This window comes from Cataglyphis hispanica, chromosome 5 (genome assembly GCF_021464435.1).
Source record: "Cataglyphis hispanica isolate Lineage 1 chromosome 5, ULB_Chis1_1.0, whole genome shotgun sequence".
In the NCBI taxonomy this organism is placed as follows: domain Eukaryota; kingdom Metazoa; phylum Arthropoda; class Insecta; order Hymenoptera; family Formicidae; genus Cataglyphis; species Cataglyphis hispanica.
This window is the reverse complement of record NC_065958.1, coordinates 5,374,267-5,394,343: the sequence shown is the minus strand read 5'-3', so window position 1 is coordinate 5,394,343 and position 20,077 is coordinate 5,374,267. Positions and strand designations below refer to the sequence as shown.

The following is a 20,077-nucleotide window of genomic DNA, read 5'->3' as shown; positions in this document are numbered from 1 at the left end:
CAAAAACAAAAGCATAACAAAAACAGGGAGACAAACGTTCACATTTAAAGAAAATCCGACATTTCATACGCACCAACCTAATATTTCCAGGCCTACCGGAAATAATAAAACTACCTCACTTGTTAGTTATGAAAATTTATTCATAGCCAGCAGTTTTTAATATAAACATATTTCATCGGTGCTAAAAGTGAGCAATATTTTATAATTTAGCCCATTTATAAAATGTTAATGTGATATTATCGAAAATCGATTATATTAATCTTCCCAATTATTCTCTAATTATTACCGGTCTCATTTGATAACCAAGATATTATCGATTCATGTTCTCATATCAAAGAAATTATATAAAGTATGTATATATACATAGTATCTATACTGCGCATAGAGAAACGGAACAGATTCATGCGCGCTTGGACTGTCTGTAAACAAATGGTAAATGAGCGGGTTGATTGTTTAATATTTTAAAACAATGTGAAAATTACAAAAATGAGGAAATTCATTGGAGCATCTATGATTTTATTTGTTAAAATCTAGTAAATCTGTTCATTACTCTAATTTTCACTTTGTTTCAAGATATACAATCCACTCCGAGATATCGGTTGATGTATATTCCGTTATTATTTGCAACCAAGTTGATATTGATGGATAAGATAATAATGACGAAATCTCTTCAGTATCAGACACGTTGAATATTCACATTTCATCATTAACATAAATTTGTAGCTTTTTTAAGGTCATTTGTATATTCAAATTTTGGAATAACAAATTTCTATAATTTGTAATAACTCTTCTTCACACCTAGTTTTATATATATCTCTTTATATATATATCTCTTTATATATATATATATATATATATATATATATATATATATATATATAAAGAGAGAGAGAAACCTTTCAATATTATAACCATAAACATACTATCAGTTTATTACACTGTGGTTTTTAATCTTATTATACGTAAGTTATTATAATTCAGATATATATAATGAAAGAAATTTAATTATTAAATAATTTGCCACTTTTGCTTGAACATTATTTTGAGCTGAATATTAATAATTTAATTATTTTTATCTTTCCTTGAAACTTTGTACTTTGTACTTTACCTGTACAAATTTTCCCCTACCATCTTGCTATCTAATATCTTGACATATCTATGCAAAGTTTTCTTTTGCAGAGTCATTATAAGTTTCTACCAAAAAAGAAACTGTATATATTCAATCTCAATAATATCTGTTCTTCATTCTACCTAAAATTGAATATCCCCACCATGATGCTCAAAAAGGTAACAAAAGAACAATAACTATTCAATTTATTCACTTTATTGAAATTGCTGTTTTTTATAACTTTGTTGCATAGTGTAAATAGAGAATAGTACAGATTTGTTTCTTGCAGTTTTTTGACTTTATATATTATTAATCTTTTCCTATTTTTTTTTAGTACTTCAGTATATCTATCTCATTTCATATATAGAAAATGCAACATATTATATCTGCAAAGAATAGATCTTTCAAAATAGCTAAGATAATTAATATGCAATTTCTTGAATAAGTTTTTTTATATGTTCAATATCACGCTTATATACTTTGACAACAATTTTCAGATATTTAATCCAAGAGTATGCCAAAAAATGGTACGTCCATTCTCAGCAGCTGCTTTCCAGGGATATAATTTTGGTTAGTATATATATTTATACGGGAGATCAATTTTTTCGAGTAATAAGAATAAAAAAATTTAATTCTTTACTGATTTGGAAAAATTTTTAAGGTTAGGTTAAGTATTATGAAAGTATATATAAATACAACATATACTATTATGAATACATATACTATTATGATACATATACTATTATGAAAGTATATATAAATACAACATATATACATATACAAACATTATTTATAAATATATATTATAGGTATATTTATAATATTTATAAGTACATTTATAATACTTATAATATTGATAAATATACATATTTATGCATTATATTATCTGCACAAATCATTATTATCATTATCATCTGACCAAAAACACAATTTTTTTATTGAATTGTTAGAATTATCTGATACTCAAAGAGAAATGCAGGATCTAGCACGAAAATTTGTCAAAGAAGAGGTTATTCCAGTAGCTGCAGAATATGATAGAACTGGAAAATTTCCATGGGACCTTATCAAAAAAGCATGGAGCATTGGTCTTCTGAATAAACATATTCCACAACATTGTGGTATGTTTGTGTAATATGTTTAAAACATAATAAGCATAATATTTAAAGTAATAAAGAATAATATCTGCCAATGTGAAAATATGATTCAACATTATTTATATCGTAGGTGGTTTGGAAAGTAATATCTTTGATAGCTGCTTGGTTACAGAAGAATTTGCTTATGGTTGTACAGGAATAACAACTGCACTGGATGGGTCAAGTCTTGGAGTCAGTTTTATTTATTATACGTACTTTTTTTGTCACAAAATTTTAATAAGAAATATTTTTTCTTAATAAAATTATTTAATATATTAGGAGAAGATATTGAAACTTTTTAGCTTTTTTTTATTTATTCAGCAAACTCCGGTTATCATAGCTGGAACCAAGGAACAACAAAAGAAATATCTTGGAAGACTCATAGAAGAGCCACTTCTTGCGGTATGTTAAATTTGCAAATATATATATATATATATATATATATATATATATATATATATATATTTTTTTTTTTTTTTCTAAAATATATTTCTTTATTATAATATATAAGTTAAACAATCTTATTTTTTTACAGGGATATTGTGTTACTGAACCTGGTGCAGGATCTGATGTAGCAGGTATTAAGACTAAAGCTGAAAAGAAAGGGAAAGAATGGATAATTAATGGCACAAAAATGTGGATTACAAATGGTGGTGTTGCTAATTGGTATAAATACACTTAAACATCTGACATTAATTTGTAGGAATCTTTTATTATTTTTTTTTAACGTAATTTCTTATTATATAGGTATTTTGTTTTGGCGAGAACAAATCCTGATCCGAAAGCTCCAGCTTCTAAGGCTTTTACAGGTTTTATTGTAGAACGTGATAGTGATGGTTTAACTCCAGGTCGTAAGGTAATCTCTGATAACAATTTTTTGTTATTTTATTTGAATGTGTTAAAATACGAATTTTTATTAATCTATATTATCCACTTTTCGTTTCTTAAAGGAATTGAATATGGGACAAAGAGCAAGTGACACACGAATGATAACATTTGAAGATGTTCGCGTTCCTGAAGAAAATGTGTTATTGGGAGAAGGTCAAGGTTTTAAGATAGCTATGAAGACTTTTGACCGAACTCGATCACCGGTATATTTCTATTCATTAGATATGGAATGAATTCAAAATAAAAGACTTTCACATTCAAAGGTTTGCATATTTATCTACATATTTATATCATAGGTTGCAGCAGCAGCTGTTGGTTTAGCTCAAAGAGCTCTGGATGAAGCAACGAAATATGCAATGGAACGTAAGACATTTGACAAACCAATAGCAGAACATCAAGCTATTGCTTTTATACTGGCTGATATGGCTATTGGTGTTGAAACTTCCAGAATGTCATGGATGAAGGCAGCTTGGGCTGCTGATAAAGAATTACCAAACGCTACAATGCTCGCGAGTATTTCTAAATGTTATGCTGCTGATGTAGCTAATAAATGTGCTACAGATGCTGTACAGGTGAATATAATAATTTATGTAAAAAATTTTTTTATTTTCTTTTAAAGATTGAGTACATATACATATTTTTCTTACATTTTATTGCATGCAACAATTTTCTTTTTCAGATTTATGGTGGTGCAGGTTTCAATACTGAATATCCAGTAGAAAAACTTATGCGTGATGCCAAAATTTTTCAAATATACGAAGGCACTGCGCAGATTCAAAGATTGATTATATCACGTGCTCTTTTCAGTGAAGCCAAACAAAAAAACAATTGAGACTAATTATATAATAATCTTCTAGATATCTAATAATCATATTATCACAAACTAGAATAGAACTAGAATTAGAATATAAGATTTATTCAGATATTTTTATAAATTTTACAATGATAAAGCTTTACGATATATTTTATATATGAATTTGATATGCAAATGTTGAAAAATTTTTATATTCTTCTAGATATATATATATAACACATTGTATTTTTTAAATAACCTATTTAAATTTTTATGAAGAGGACATATATTAAGATATAATTTGATTTAAATCATTTTTATTTGAGAAAATATTGCAAGTGTAAAAACGAAAAAACTATGAAGAGCTTTACGATATATTTTATATATGAATTTGATATGCAAATGTTGAAAAATTTTTATATTCTTCTAGATATATATAACACATTGTATTTTTGTAATATAGCGAGTTGGAAAAAATATATGTATAAACTTTTGATTTATCTATGATGCTTCAAGCAATTTAATGTTTATTTCTTCTATAGCGAATATTTTACTGATCCATATTCCAGTAATTTTTTTTTACTTTTTAATTTCTCTATTAAATATATTTTGATAATTCCTTATTAAGAAACAGAGAAAGATTGTGTTTCGGTAAAATCTACTTAAAAACAAATAAAAGTTTGTTATGCATTTGCATAATTTAATTGATTGTATCTAAAAAAAAAGCGTTCAGAAATGTCAAATTTATGGAAAATTATATTCAGTTTTTATTTTTCAATAATTTCAAAGTTTAAAACTTTATACACATGCAATTGTTAATATTCTGCGTCAAAAATAGAAAAATTAATTGGAAGAAAAACGATTGATTTTACATTGTGCAATCGATCTTTTTAAATTTTAAATCATCGGTCAAAGGATCACAAACGTGCACGTGTCTCGTCGCGTTCCGATCGTTTTAAATTGGGCGCGCGTCCGCGATAGAGGGCGCTGGGCGCGCCGACCGTGAGTGCGTTAGTCAAGTGCATTGTTCGTTGAAAAACGGATTACGCCGCATTATGTCCGTCGAATCGTAGTTTTTTACGCGGTTATATTCGGTGAAGTCGCGCGGTGACGAGTTATGCAACGTGCACCGCGTAAGGTCGGCTCGCGCCGGCCGTTCGGACATTGCGGCAGCTGACCTACTTAGAGCTTAAGCCATCGGTCGTATCCGACGCGGCGGCGGCGGCGGCAAATCGACCGCCACTGTAGGAGGAGGAGAGGTACGTGACAGGCGGGATCGCGGCCGAAAAGTATCGCGTACGGCGATACGGTCGGTCAACACGTGGATTCATAGCAGCTACGAGATCGCGACGTCGCGGGGCAAGGCAAGAGGGGGGGAGGCCTGCCTTTTGGAAATTGCGTCTTTCCGCCCGCGAGAGACGAGCTTGTCCACGGGGCGCAGTGCCGTAGGCGACGAACGACGGCACCTGGAACTAACCGGGGGTGGCATGCATCGTGTTACGCTGGCTCGTTTTCTTGCATCGTTTGCGAAATCAAAGTTTTCTTTCTCTCTCTCTCTCTCTCTTTTTCTCTTTCGTCGAACGATAATGAGAAGATTCGCGCGATGGCGTGCCGTCTCGAGCGACGACGCGCACGAGCGAGCGAGAAAGCGAACGCCGGCGTTTGCGAATCTCGCATCATAATCTATGTTTCCGCGATTAGGTTTTCCCTTTCATTCGGCTCACTGCCGTATGTATGAGAACGCCACGTAGGTAGGTATTGTATAACATCGCCCTCCCCGTGAGATAACGCGTCGATTGTCCGATTGCAAATCGAAACGCGCGCTTCGTTTCACGAACAGTCAACGATTATCACGCTCACGTGACACGCGGTTTCCCTGCGCTTTATCGCGACCGATATCGCGGTCATCTGTCTTCAGACTCGCGTAAATCGCGTGTGTCGGCTCTAATCGCGGGACCGAGCTCATTTCCCGCCACAAACACTGCAGAAGCGGAACGGAAGTTGGCGAAAATTTAATCCGCGATAATTAATCGCGACACTTCTACTCCCACGTGTTTACTCGCGACGTTTCATCCGATAATCATAACCGAGAAGAATACGGAGAAAATCATAAGACCCGGCGTCGTACTTGATATGTAACTTGCAGACGCGTGGCAGCTCTCGCTACGGCCCTGACGGCTCTCGCGCTGTCAGAGTGCGACAGTGCGCCGGACGCTCGCTTGACTAAGGGAGTGCCCGTGCCGATGCAAAGTGTAAGTGAAGTGGCCTACAGACCTACATTTGTCTAACGTTCCATTTTTTCACGGGCCGACGGACAGGAGGTTAATAGATACGCGCGCGAACTCCTCCATTTTTCCCTAAGCGTGGCGTGTGCGTGCGCGGTACAATGCCGTCGTCCCGTGATACACCGACATACGACGGCTGACGACGGATTGTAGATAGATAGAGAGAAAGAGAGACGAAGAAAGCCGCCGGAGCGAGGGAGTGAGCTAGCGAGCGAGCTAACCGAGGCGGCGGTGCAGTTTCGATACGCTGTCGGACACGGCGCGCGCGGGGCGCGTAACAGTGAAAAGAGACGGTAGGAGAGAGAGAGAGAGTGAGAGAGGGACGATACGTCGCGAGCGTGCGCGAGTGCGACAAAGAGAAGAGCCCCCGTGGGCAAAAGCGTGAGAGGGAAAGTGTGAGTGAGACATTGAGCGAGAGAGAAAAGAAAGAGAGAGAGAGAGAGAGAGAGAGAGAGAGAGAAAGAAAGAAGCGTGGAAAAAGACGGGAACGAAGCGCGCGCTACCGCGGGACGGCATCGCGAGGAAAGAGAGAGAGAGAAAGTGCGAAAGAACGATCGAGAGAAAGAGAGAGAGAGAGAGAGTGAGAGAAAGAAGGTGGAAGAAAGATCGAAAGGGAGCACGTAAAAGAGTGTAGGTGTTCTTTCGAGGATAAGTGAGTACGCTCACGGGGACGACGTGGAGGAGAGGAGGAGGGACTCCTTGCCTGTCTGTCTGTCTGTCTGTCTGTCTGCTGGCATATACGGGGACCGAATGGATACGAGGACAGGGGAGAGCGGGGGTGAGCCCGCTGCGACGATCCTCGACAATAATACCGGCATCGCTACGACGACGGGCCCTCTCGCGGAATCATCCACGTCGTCGTCGTCGTCGTCGTCGTCGCCGTCGGCGTCGTCCTCCTCCCCCACCGTGGCGCCGACGGTGATCTTGACGGAGAGTATCGCTACGAATGCCGGTAATCTGTCCTTGACGGGATCATCCCAGAGCCTGCATCAGGTACATCAGCAGCAACAAACACGACAACGAGTCAATCTCATCGCCGACGTAGCCGCCAATGATGTCGCAGGTAACCTCAATGATTCTCTAGGGCCTTTATTATCGTTAATGAGCCGCTTGCCAAACCCCCCTTCTTCTCCCCTTTCTCAGCTTCACTCGCACATCTCTTCCCCTCTCGCTCTCTCATTTTTCTCGTTTATCATTTTTCGTCTTTCTCTCTCTTTCTCTCCCCCCTCTCGCTCCGCGCTTTTTTCATCTCGCACTCTCTGTCTGGCAATTGCTCTCTCTCCTCTTCCCCTTCTCTTCTCTTTTTCCTTCTATCTTGGATCCTCTGTCGTCTGTTGTATCGCGCTACTCCGAATGAATGAATGTTCGGTCCATTTCCAAATCCGCAGATACTTACAAACTCGTTCCTCTCTTTTTGAACAAATACGCGTGAGTCATTTTGAAAAGGAAATTAAACATTGTAGCATGAATATGCCTTTCAGGCGGACGTTTGATATGATCGAAAAAAAAAAAACAGATCTGTAATTAAAGGTAATGCGCTCGTCATGCGATTTGATTCGATTCCAAGTGCATCTGATCACGATTATGCAAACCGAACCTTGCGAACTTGATGCGTCGCTTGTTGGTAGTAGATAAAAAACGCGATCTCTCTCATATAATTCATGGTCTACGTTTTAATTAGAACGTTATATACGCAGCGGTGTCTTAATGGCGCAACAGGCGTTTCGGAGTAAATTTCGAGTCGCGCGCGAAATCCCACGCGAATCTAAGCCTCGTTGTTCCGTCGCTCCTCCTCCTCGTCGTCGTCGTCGTCGTCGTCGTCGTCGTCGTCGTCGTCGTCACCGTCGTTTCGAATTTAGAACAGACAGCCTTCAAACGCTTTTTTTATGAATGCTGCTGCTGCTACTGCTGATTGCACCGACCCTTCGCGGGGCAAAATAGCGGTTCGTCGAAACGAGACTCGATCTTTATTTACGTCGGCACTGCCCCTCTCCTTTTTCTCCTCCATCTGTTCCTCTTTTCTGTCTCTTTCTCGGTTATCTTTACGCCTTTTCCGTTCTTCCTTTCCCTTTCCTTCGTCGCAGCGCGAGAGATTGCGAGACAAGTTTTTCTGACACAATACTATACAGGCACGATTACCTCTTCACAAGAATCTTCTTCTTCGCTCTACTCTCCTGTTTCTTCTCTGTTGCTCATTCTGGCTCTACGCAGCTTTTTCTTTCCTTTTTTTCTATATTTCGTTGAGACGAAACGAGTTCCAATATTCCGCGAAGCTCGTTTGCAAAAATATTCGTCATTGTTCGAATAAAATTCTACTAAATATTTTAACTTGAGTAGACTGGGACAAGTGGCAAAAGAATTAATTCGAATATAGGTCTGCATAGAGGAGCAAATATGAAGAAACGAAATATGATTATTTCTCGACAAAATTATTGAAAGAATATTTTTTAATGAAAATATTGGAAAATTAAAAATGTTTGTTCAATTTATGCTAAAGTTATGAATAAATTTATCAAGCAAATTTTTTTCTTTTTTTTTTAATGTCCCGTACTTCCATTTGTCCCAGCTTATCATCCGTTCATCTATATAATCACCACCTTTAACCACTCTTTACCGCTACCAAAATATTTTATATGCTATTCGCTTTTTTGTCATTAACACTATGCACATGTGATAATACAATCTATATAAATGAAAAAATCCTAATCTGTAAAGCAATATATGGACACTATCGCACAAATAATACGGGATTTAGCGAAGATTAAGCGATAAACTTATTTTGATGCATGCAAATTTAATATTATGGATATGCCGAACGGTTTGCTCCAATTCATGAGCTCCTGTTTCCATTTTTTGAAACTAGTATCAAATGCAGATTTTTTTCGAATATTTCCGATTTGTAAAAACTTATTTATTATACAAGTAAAAATATACAATATTTGTATGTAATTAATCTAATGATATCATTATTAAATTTTAATAAAAAAAATCAGACAAAGATCAAATATAAGAATTCATTTTTATTTATTCAAAATGCATTAAATATATTGTGATGTGTTTCTGTAATTTTTTTTCTTGAGAATTCTTTTTTTAGACAAAAAATGATATGCTGTTATATATTTATTACAATCTGTATTTATAAGAAAAACGTATTATTGTAATATATTAGTAACACAAATATTAACATACATCTACAAAAGAATAGCCAATCATGTGTTACACGATTTGGACTGTGTAGGACCATCCCAAATTAAATGATTGCAATGATTCCTGATTGTTTCGCGTGCAATCAGTGCGAAATTTGTCAAAATGCATTCGTCATAATTCATGGAGCCGATCTCAGTAGTTGCATTATGTGCTATTATTGGCTTTGCAATGCGTAACAAAGATCATTAACGACTAGGTTTCTGTTACGACGTCGCCGAAGTGATTTATAACCGCAACAACAATTGTGTATTTTTCTCATAGCTGACGATGACGTGACAGTTTTGCCGCTATAATTGCCAAACCATACCCGGAATTATCGGCATGTTGTTGTCACGATCGATGCTAAATATTCGACGAAAAATATCGGCTTATGAAGTATGAAGTTTGTGAATATTTTATGTCTTAAATAATCACACAAAATTCTAATATCATAAATATATTCTTTCGCTTAAAGATCTATCGAAAAGATTATTATAACTACATTCACATTTTTTAATTATAAAAATTATATTTGCATACTATTTTTATTCTATGTGCACTCATAAAAGTCAACTATGTGTTGTCATGGCAATTTTTATCTTCTATTTGTATTCTTGCGCGCTTGACACATTATTTTTACTATATATATATATATATATATATATATATCCAAGATATAACAAGTTGTACAAAGTCAACTAAATCGAATCTCATAATTTTTTTTTCTATTTACCTGAATATCTTCGGAATTTTTTTTCTTATCGAATAATTTCGATTACACAAGGCGTTCTTTTTTTTTTTGACGGACTCATTGGAACACAATCAACTGTCATTTGATGAATAGTACGAATATCGTTGTCGCGGGACGAGTAACGCGATAGATAACGTAGGAAGTGACATAAAATTATCAGCAGGAAGTATCTCGCGCTGCTTCGCTCCTGCCAATTTGATAATGGCGCGTGTGAGATTCCGTCATTGGAGATATTCCGCGTTGTCGACCAGTCGCAATTTTGCAATTGCTATGCACACGCCAAGGAGGCCTTAATTTTGATATTGTCATTCTAATGCAAATGTGCAAGCTCGTCATTATTTTCATCCACTGAATAAAAGATTGTTTTCAATAAGTAAGTCCTCGATACATGAAGCCGATACCGATCAAATAGTTACAGCTAATAAGGTGCAAGTCATTAATATGGTGCGATTGATAATTTAAATAGTTATGTGGTATGCCGGATTATTAAGACAGCGCCTATATATTACTTTGAATTTTTTGAATACATTTATTATTTTTATGTAATTATTTTTAACAATTATTTGAGAAAAGAAAGCTGCGTTTGAATAAACGAAATTTTTTCAAATATTAATGTATCGAATTGATTGAATATAATTGAGGCAATAGATTATTAATTGATTTAACATTTAGAATATTTAAGATTGAAGTAATTATAATACATTATTGATGCTCATATATTAACTCTCATATAGACAACATTTAACGAATAATTAGGTAAATCAAATTTGATTTAATGGCTCTAAAAGTGCATTATTAATTCTTCGAGACAATATTATCTAATAGTTTTGCAACATGCTGCGTTCCCTGATTATAATTTCTTCAATGAATATATTTGTTGAATGGAGCGGACCGTAAAATTTTCTTTTCTTTTTTTTTTTTTTTTCATTTGAACAACTTTTTCTTGTTTTCTGTATATATTTAAATTTTGTTACGGCTATATTCCGGGCCATTGGTTCCATTTTACTATCATTAAAATGTAAAGGAATTATGTCCGTCGTATTTTATCGTGATTATTCGTAACGTCTCCATTTGAAAAAAATATTAGTTGCACGCTTCAGTTCCGCATATTTACTCTTATTATGACAAAAGACTTTCATAGTCCGATCTTTTCTATGTTTTTTGACCATAGTGGCGCGTGGCATTAAGAATTGGGCATGATCCTCCATCGATACGAGATTACGGTACGAATAGATTCGGTGAAATGGCAGGTAAAATAGGGGTGCGTCAACATCTACCTGCTGTGCCGGAAATGCACTTGTTGCGCGTTTAACTCAACGACATAGTTTGCACAATAAATAACGATAAATCCCGCTCGGTCGAAATAGAAGTGGGGGAGGAGAAATAAAAGAATGATCCCCTGGGTGGCGGACTAAAAAAGGGGCTTAAGGAGGGTCGCGCTGCTCGAAAAAACTTTACGTGAGGGTAAATTTGAATGGCGTGGAAATCAGGTGTTATAAACATCAAGTGGCGACGATTGCACTTTCGTTATTGCGAAATAACAGGGATGAAAGATTTAGTTACGGCCATGTAACGATGTCAATTGTCTCTCTTAAACTTTTTACTTTATAAACAATTTTATATCTTTCATTATTTATATGTTATGAATTGATAAACTGAGATAAATGCAATTTTATTACATTGCTTTTAAGTAGAATATTTATAGAATTAGAAAACAAAATATTGCTTCATTTTTTTTGCGTAACTTTCTCTCTTCCTCTCTCTGTTTAATTTTTTTGTATATATAATCATGATTATCTAATGCTGAATTTTTGATTCAAATAAATCTCATTCTAAAGTAAAGATTGAGAAAATTAAATTGTCGCAATATTTATGATAAAAATTTTTTAAATTTTTATTGAAAAATATATTATTATATATATTATAATTTTACCGTAAATTTTTAAAATATTTATCGTGAAATATGGAATGGAAATGCTAAAGAAACGGTTGCCTGAAATTTTCATTGTGACCAATGTAAGATTTATATTCTTATTTAAACATACACAAAGAAATATCTAGCATTCTATCTCGACTATACCGTAAAAATAAAGAAATAGTAGAGAAATAATATGGACATATGTTTTACATGTGACGATTTTACACGTTTAGGTATCTAAGGGTAAACTACACTTTTCGATTTGTGAAGAAAACGTTCGTTTCTTCAGGATTCTCTCGCTCCATTGCGTACTATAATACACGAGAAAGAAACGCGTTAAACAATACGATGAAGACAAACACGCGCCTCTTTTCGACACGCATCTTGATGAGGCAATGCTTACCCGTAACGGGTGATAACTTACAGAACACGCGCGCTTTCCCTTTCCTCTACTCGGTGACTTCGGAAGTAGAATTGTACAACAATAGGCACGCGACGATTCTTCCCGTCTGTTTCTGTCGGCCTCTTCCGTGTTTAGCCATTCTGTTCTTCATCAACCGTTTCATCGGCATCATTTCGACGATGTTTTGCCTTTAACGTACCATTTCAGTCGTAACAGCACTATGCAACGCAGGTTGTTTTGTCCATCCCGTTCCGTTCAGGGTACCACGAAGGGAAAAACGCGACGGAATTTCACCCTTTTCGTTCCTTCTATTGTATGACAATTGATATTGTTGTCCTAACTCTCACCCCAGGGGACGGGAAAAGGCGACCCAGCTTGTGTCTATTTACAAAAAATCGTCTATTTGTATCCGTCACAAGTATTAACGGGGAAGTCTATTTATTACAACACCTGTGAAAGATATCATTGTTTCGCGCATTTAAAATCAAATTTACTATTTGACTTTAGATGTCATGATTTCTATGGATTCTTACAAGAGTCAAGATCGTTATTGATACTTATAAATTGATACTATTGATACTTATAAATAAATGTTACAATATATAGTGATGATAGATTTACGATGCTATCAATGACTATGTAGAATGTGCTTTAAAAAAATGAACAATGTTTTGAAAATTTTGGAAAAGAATTTTTTATACTCTCTTAAAACTTTAATTGCCTCACTCCTTTAATTTTACCGTCAAAAATTTAATTATCTCTTATTCCATTGAATCCTTTCTAAATAAAGCGTTATTTTAATTCTATCAAATTCCATGTTAATTGCAATTGCCTAATTAATATTAAAACGTTTTATGTCAAATACATTGAGAAAAAAAAGTTGTTGATTTGACTAAATGTTTTTCAACTGATTATTATTTTTTTAATTGAAATATTTAAGTATTTAAGTCAAATATGTCATGTTAAATTTAATATGTCGTATTTAACTTAAATACTTAAGTATTTCAATTAAAGAAATAATAATTAGTTGAACACATTTAATCAAATCAACAACTTTTTTTTCTCAGTGTATAAAGGGGAAAAAAAAACGCGGCAGAGTTACGATTATTCCGCCTTTCTTATTCAGCGTAGGTGTAATCGGGGCAATGGTAAATCAACCGTTTCTTAATTCGCTTCCACGTATGATTAAGAGAAATGGGTTAACGCCTCCCTCGTGGGACATTTCCGCCGATTTTGGTGCGTCAAGACTCGAGAGATCGATTCTGTCTTTCTCTCTCTCTCTCTCTCTCTCTCTCTTCTCCTCTCATTCGATACATGTGCGTAAACGTCTCTCTTCTACGTGTGTGCTTTTTATTACACCGCGCAATATATATTCACGTACACAACACCACCACCCACGTTAAAGACGATGGGGCCGTTTCGCCTCCGTCGCGGTCGCTATTGAATCGCTTGACCCACTTTGATAAACTCGCATCGGAATAACTCAATAACACCGCGCCAAGAGCCAACAATAGTAATTATTATTATTCAATGTTCCCAGTATGCGACGTGAGCAACCAAAGTGCACGGTGCACACATGCGGCGTATGCGTTCTAATTTATCTAAAATAAATGGCCGCGTGTGTGTGGCCTGGTGCACTTGACGCAACTCTCGGTCTCGCGAGATTAAACACTACACCATCGCGGAATTATTTTTTTGTAGCGACATACAAATGGCCTGCATCGCGTGAATTTTATTTAGGGAGGAATTTTATTGAGAGAGAAAATTTTATATAGGAATTATATTTCTAGGAAGCAGTTTAATGTTGTTCTTAATTAATATATTGTTCTTAATAAATATCTGTAATTGAAAGATTCTATGACACATTCTGCCATTTATTTAAGTCACTTTGATGCAACATTTTCTTCGATTAGTTATAGCGATGTGATAAAGATATTATATCTTTGTTGCGTTTTTGTAATCGTGGAAGTATTTGTGGCTGACATAAATATTGCATATTCATAAAGGAGAAACAATAGACTAATTTGAAAAATTGTTACTTTAAAATATATATTTCAAATATATTTGAGAGAAAGAGAGAGAAAAATCAATTTGATATACTTTTTTCTTATTTCTTATTTGAAATATCTTTTACAATTAGAGGTTTGTTTATACTTTTATATAAGTGCATTTTCTTTTAATAAGTATCATATATGTTTTAGAGAATATGCTATAGAAACACGTGAGATTTTAATTTGAAATATGTAATGGGGAAGGGAATTATAAGATTTTTTTAGTTTGATTTCTCTTGATTTGTAACAAAATTTGTTCTCGATTATACATTACGCGGGTAAAATTTTATCCGCCGTCGCGTGGCGCCCTCACGTTGTTATCAATAACTAAGATCTAGCGTTGATATATCAGATATAAGACCAATAATTATGCAAGTATATATATTTATGTATGTATAAATATTGTAATATATTTACACTTGATTTATTTTTTATCCATAGTTACGTGAAATGCAATTTATATTTTTATAAAATGCCATCAATTTTCACTAACGCTACGTAATCGCTTGAAATACTGACCATTCTACGTTTTGGAAAGTTTTGAATAGTGCGTAACAAATGAAAAAAGGCATCGTTAAAAAGAGGAGACTGTTAAAAAATTTAGCACGGTGGAAACGTTCGATTTGTTGAGTCATGCGTATTTAAAATATAGAACGAAGAGAATGCCATGAAAATGCAATAATTGACAACACAGACATACACAATCGATATCCAATTTGCATATAGCTATTCTAATTTTTATTTCTTACCCGCATATGTATTTTGTATATAATCTTTAAATGATAAAAATGAAAAATAAAAATAAACCTGTACTGCCGTTCGTGTCGCTTTTGAACAAAGAATAATTTACGTTTTATTTTTGTATATTACTAACAATAAGGACACAAATTCGTAATTAAATTTATGAATTACAAAATTTGTTAGCTCTTTCTCGTACTGACTCCTATTTGTTTCATATATATACATTTCTTTTACACGTTTTTCTAAAGAAATTACAACAATCTTCCAATCTAGATAATATTAAAATTATTTTTAAAGAAATCTCGAATTTTTTTATCTACATCTATACAAGTTGAGTAGTTTAGAAAACTGAGTAAATCTCTGTCGCAGTGTGTTGATAACTAAAATTCTTAGACCTATTAAAATTACAATTAACATTTATTATTGTTATATACAATTATATGTATATAATATGTAATTACATATAGTTATATATAATTATTTGTATTATATTATCGTTTCTTTTCTGACTTTGTAATTTGTAGAAAAATTTTGCATTTCTAATTAATCGAAATCTGTAACTTCATATTTCTATGCGATTATCTCACTGAAATACGCTTTTACGTCGTTCACGGTATATACATCGTATTCGCGAGCGTTTCTAAATACAACGCTCGATCGGCCTTGTTGCACGAAGAGCCAAGGTTGCGTCCCAGATTTTCGCGAAAATTAATCACGCGGGCTCCTGTCGGTGCCATCGAGATTTTAAAAAATAGGCGTGCGTGCGATTGATTCGCGCGACGCGCGCGCGCGCGCGCGATTCTCAGCGCTTCCTTTCATCACTGTACGATGGTGCTGCTCGCCTCGCTTTGCGTTATTCTGATCGAATTATATAAAATATTTAAAGTAAAGTCATTTATATTAATAAACGAAATGATACGGGGTTTGTCCGGAAGCGCGATAAAATTTTTCTTTCAAGAAAACAACGAGCGGGAGACATTGTATTTCTCGGTAAGCTTTATTTTTGACGTTTGTGATAGCATTTTAGGTAAAGACAAAGATATATCTATAAGATGTTAAGAGAAAACGTTTAACAAATTCAGAATTACGAATATTTATTTGTCTTCGATGTATGACAGAAATAAAAAAAAAAAAAAAAACAAAGGAAGAGTATTTGAGATTATATCATAGTATCTTGTAAAATTATTTCTCTCTTGCCCACACATTGCGCTCGCGCCCATGTGCACGCAATTTCAATAGAAGTAGCCCGCGAATTTAATTTCAAAGTTTCAGCTGATCACCGCGCTAAGGCGCTGATCGCGTCTCGCTCGCTCCTTCGCGAAGCGATGCCGCCTCTACCTCACCTCACTTCACCGCGCCAGTATCCCATCAACCTGTTCGATACGCCGCTCATACACGCGTAAGTTTCTCGTGCCAGTTATGATGAATTCGATTGAGTAATACCGGCGCACCGCGCCGAGGCACAAGAAATGACGCCATGGGACACGGTCTGTGGTTTTTAATACGCGTCCTACTTTCCGCTATCTCTGCACGGCCTGGCGTGGTGAGGTGCGGGGTGAAATGACGGGTTGACCGAGCAAGCGAGGTAGGTACCTCTCCCCCCCCTCCCCTTCTCCGTCTCCGTTCCCCTCTTTCTTCTCCCCCTCGAGATTTCATCCCTGCGCGTCGCCGCGAGCCGCGGTTACGCTCGTGCGTGAGGAAGCGTGACGCGATTGGCGCGTGTCGGTAGCTCAGCCTCTCTATCCCTCTACCATTTTGATATGACTTTGCTCCTCTTTGTCTATCTCTTCCCCTCACCATTGCTATCCCCTTCCCTATTTCCCTCTCTCTCTCTCTCTCTCTCTCTCTCTATATATATATATATATATATATATATATATACATCTTTCTCTGTTGTATGTACGTCATCGTGTCTTCGCCAGTTGTAGCCGAGGCAAATCGACGAGCAAGAGAGAGAGAGAGAGAGAGAGGAGATTCGCGCCAGGTAGACATAAAGCGAAAAGGAGAGAGAGCACGAGCTGTTTGTTGCGATCTGCGGGATGGGGGAAAATGGAGATAGATAGATAGAAAAGGAGGCGAGAGATAACGACGCGCGCGCGACCCGGCGCGTTTATATATGGCTAGAAGGACTGAAATTGAAAGTGGTCGTCCCACTGGCCCACTGACCTGATTACCCACTGACAATGACATGAATCCTTGCCTCCCACTGCACTCTCCCGCGCGCACTCACCCTCTCTCTCTCTCCCCCCCCTCCCCTCCGTCCTTTCGCGATCGCGTACGTGGACGCGCGGCGTCTTCTCGCATCTATCTCGCCCCGGCGCGGCGGCGGCGGCGGCGGCGCAAGCGTCGTCGACGTGGACGGCGCAGATGACGCTTCTTTTTTATCTCTCGACCAGCGTAATATCCATAAATCGCCGCGTAAATGGAAGTCGCGAAGTGCGCTAAGGTCGCGAGGGATACGTAAGTAATGCATTTCCGAAATGATGTAGGTCGCCGAAAAGAGGGAGGAAGCCATTTTCGGGAAATGAGAGAAACGTGACCCTGAATGATTGAATTTTACCATTGTAATAAGAAGAGAGAATACGAAAGATTTTGAGATCGAGAAATAGCGCGGATTAATCTTCTGGGTGAAATTAATTTTTTTTTTTTTTATCGATTTATTAATGAAAGGCCTTTGAATATTGCTAATTTGAATTGCTACACGTTCTAATTATGGAATATTTATATTTAAATGTCTTACTTTGGGAATTAAAGTCCAATCATTTATTGTGTTAAAATAATAAAAAAAAAATTTTTAGAGAAATGTAATACAAATTTAATTTTATTCTGACATACCAAGAATAATTGCTAAATTGCAATCTATTCTAAATATTATGGAAAAAATTACATACTTATTTTCAGACACAGTGTACAATACAAAATCAAAAATGTGAGAAATAACAACTGACACATTACGCAACTATATCGAGTTAACGGTGATACAATTGCCGCGATTAATGAAAGATGGATTAAACAACTCAAAAATGATGCATTAACGATCCGACCACGGGAATACATAATCGCGCAATTCCCAATAATTAATAATTAATTTTATTCCGTTGAGGATATCGCATCGCGAGCATATCGATTACTAGCAAGATGAAAAGGCGTCTTTGAAAAAGCGCTCCCTCCTGACAAGTACACGATGGCAAAAATCCTGACGAATGACACTTTCTCGGGAGAAGATCGGTACAAACGAATTACATAAACGTTTTTAAGAGAGTGCCCGACCGTTTTCATAATACAACATACTCCGACTTCACTCATGCGTAAACATGCGTTACAAATAACGGCCTCCTTTTTGTTTGCCGGCTTCTCTTCGTCTCGCACGGATCATTAAATGCTTATTGAAACTCTCTCACGAGACGTTTTTACTGTCGCACCTACCGACGAAATCGCGTCTCACATTTTAATTAGCTCAACGATGTGAAGAAATCAGTGGTGTAGCAATTCGTAGTTTTAGAGAAAGGGTCTTATCCTAAAAATGTCGTAAACCTATATAGGTAACAAGGATCGTTATAATCTGGAGTTCGGGAAAGCCAGAAAGAGCAAGTTTGAATTTTATAACGTCTCTTCTTCTTTTAATAGGAGAAAAAGCTTTTTAATTTTATGTTTGTAAAACATATTCTTTGTAATATTCTATTACATTTACGTAAAATTTGGGATATTGTAAGATGGAATATATAAATGAGAAAAAAATAGAATATGACTTGAAAAAAAATATCAGCGAAGAAACACCACTTTTGGAAATTATTTAAAGATCAAGAAAAAAAAAAGAGAGACGTAATACAGACTTTCTCAAATACTTGAGAAACGGTATATTTAATGGTTCATTGTAGATACTGTCTTGAAGTGTGTGATTAAATAATATTGACAAGCGACGTTTTGACCCTTCCTATCTTTTCTCAGAGTGTACATCTTATTTGAACATCCGTATAAGAAAACAGGATGCGGGTCCCTCTTGACCGTTCATTGCTTGTGCAATGACATATTCTATTATGTTCCCAAGATTAATGAAACACACTCTTATAAAGCGTTTCAGAAATATACAAAAAAAATTCCCGTATACTTGCATTTTACAAAATATTTTGTTTGATGAGGGAAACATTATTTGAACGCTATAATTATTGATTGACATATAATGTTAATTATTTTATAATCTTGAACATTTATGCATATAATTTTGACAAACATTGTTGCTTATACGGATTTGGTTGACAATTCTATCTTCAAAGAAATTATTTAAATGTATTATATAATTAGTTTTGAATATAAATATAATCCCAATTTTTTTAGATACGCTTTTCATTTTTATTAGTATTTTGGAGTTAATTATAATTTTTTGCTGACTTTCGCTGCATAAAATGTCGAATGAATTTTTCTTCGAATTTGATGCCGGGCCGGGCCCAAATTCGGTATCGGCGATAATCGGCGACTCGGCGAACCTGGCCCGGGCCTCCTCCACTCTCGCTTTCAGTGCGAAGGGAGTGCTCTTTCAACGGGATTTCGTAACAAGTCGCGACCGGCTGGCAAAGCGCGCATACACGCGCGTTCTCACGTGCTTTCGTTTCTCTTCGTAAAATATATGTTACGAGAGTTATCTCTGTATAATGTCTGTGTGAGACCAAACGGCTCTCGCGCGCCCGCCTACTTTCGCTAGTTGCGTAAGAAACGTACGCGTATTCGGGATTAGAGTATTCGTATAACACGCGGGACATAATATAATAATGATCTTTTCCTTTTTTTTATCATTTTAAATATTCTATTTTTTTTTACAAAAT

General features: G+C 35.7%; 2 protein-coding genes across 5 annotated transcripts in view; both read left to right on the top strand.

The window, feature by feature from the left end:
• The first annotated feature begins 393 nt into the window (after positions 1 to 393).
• On the top strand, positions 394 to 4,441 carry LOC126849467 (probable medium-chain specific acyl-CoA dehydrogenase, mitochondrial). Of its 2 annotated transcripts, none has more exons than XM_050591317.1 (11): positions 394 to 432; positions 1,180 to 1,287; positions 1,606 to 1,678; positions 2,059 to 2,226; positions 2,333 to 2,433; positions 2,563 to 2,643; positions 2,777 to 2,907; positions 2,989 to 3,097; positions 3,192 to 3,332; positions 3,426 to 3,701; positions 3,809 to 4,441. In XM_050591317.1, exons 1-11 carry the CDS (start codon positions 403 to 405, stop codon positions 3,959 to 3,961), a joined length of 1,371 nt encoding a protein of 456 aa, XP_050447274.1. In that variant the 5' UTR covers positions 394 to 402; the 3' UTR covers positions 3,962 to 4,441. The 2 variants fall into 2 exon arrangements, with proteins under 2 accessions (XP_050447274.1, XP_050447275.1); XM_050591318.1 differs by lacking the exon at positions 394 to 432 and adding an exon at positions 857 to 962.
• A 748-nt stretch (positions 4,442 to 5,189) lies between these two features.
• LOC126849476 (uncharacterized) overlaps positions 5,190 to 20,077 on the top strand; it is an 85,666-nt gene continuing 70,778 nt past the window's right edge. For 2 of the 3 annotated variants that reach the window (XM_050591342.1, XM_050591341.1), the window contains exon 1: positions 5,190 to 7,270. In XM_050591342.1, coding sequence (XP_050447299.1) covers positions 6,958 to 7,270 — 313 coding nt within the window. In that variant the 5' untranslated portion in view covers positions 5,190 to 6,957. Of the gene's footprint in view, positions 7,271 to 9,675; positions 9,814 to 20,077 lie in introns of those variants that run through there. The other variant, XM_050591343.1, reaches the window with a different exon arrangement.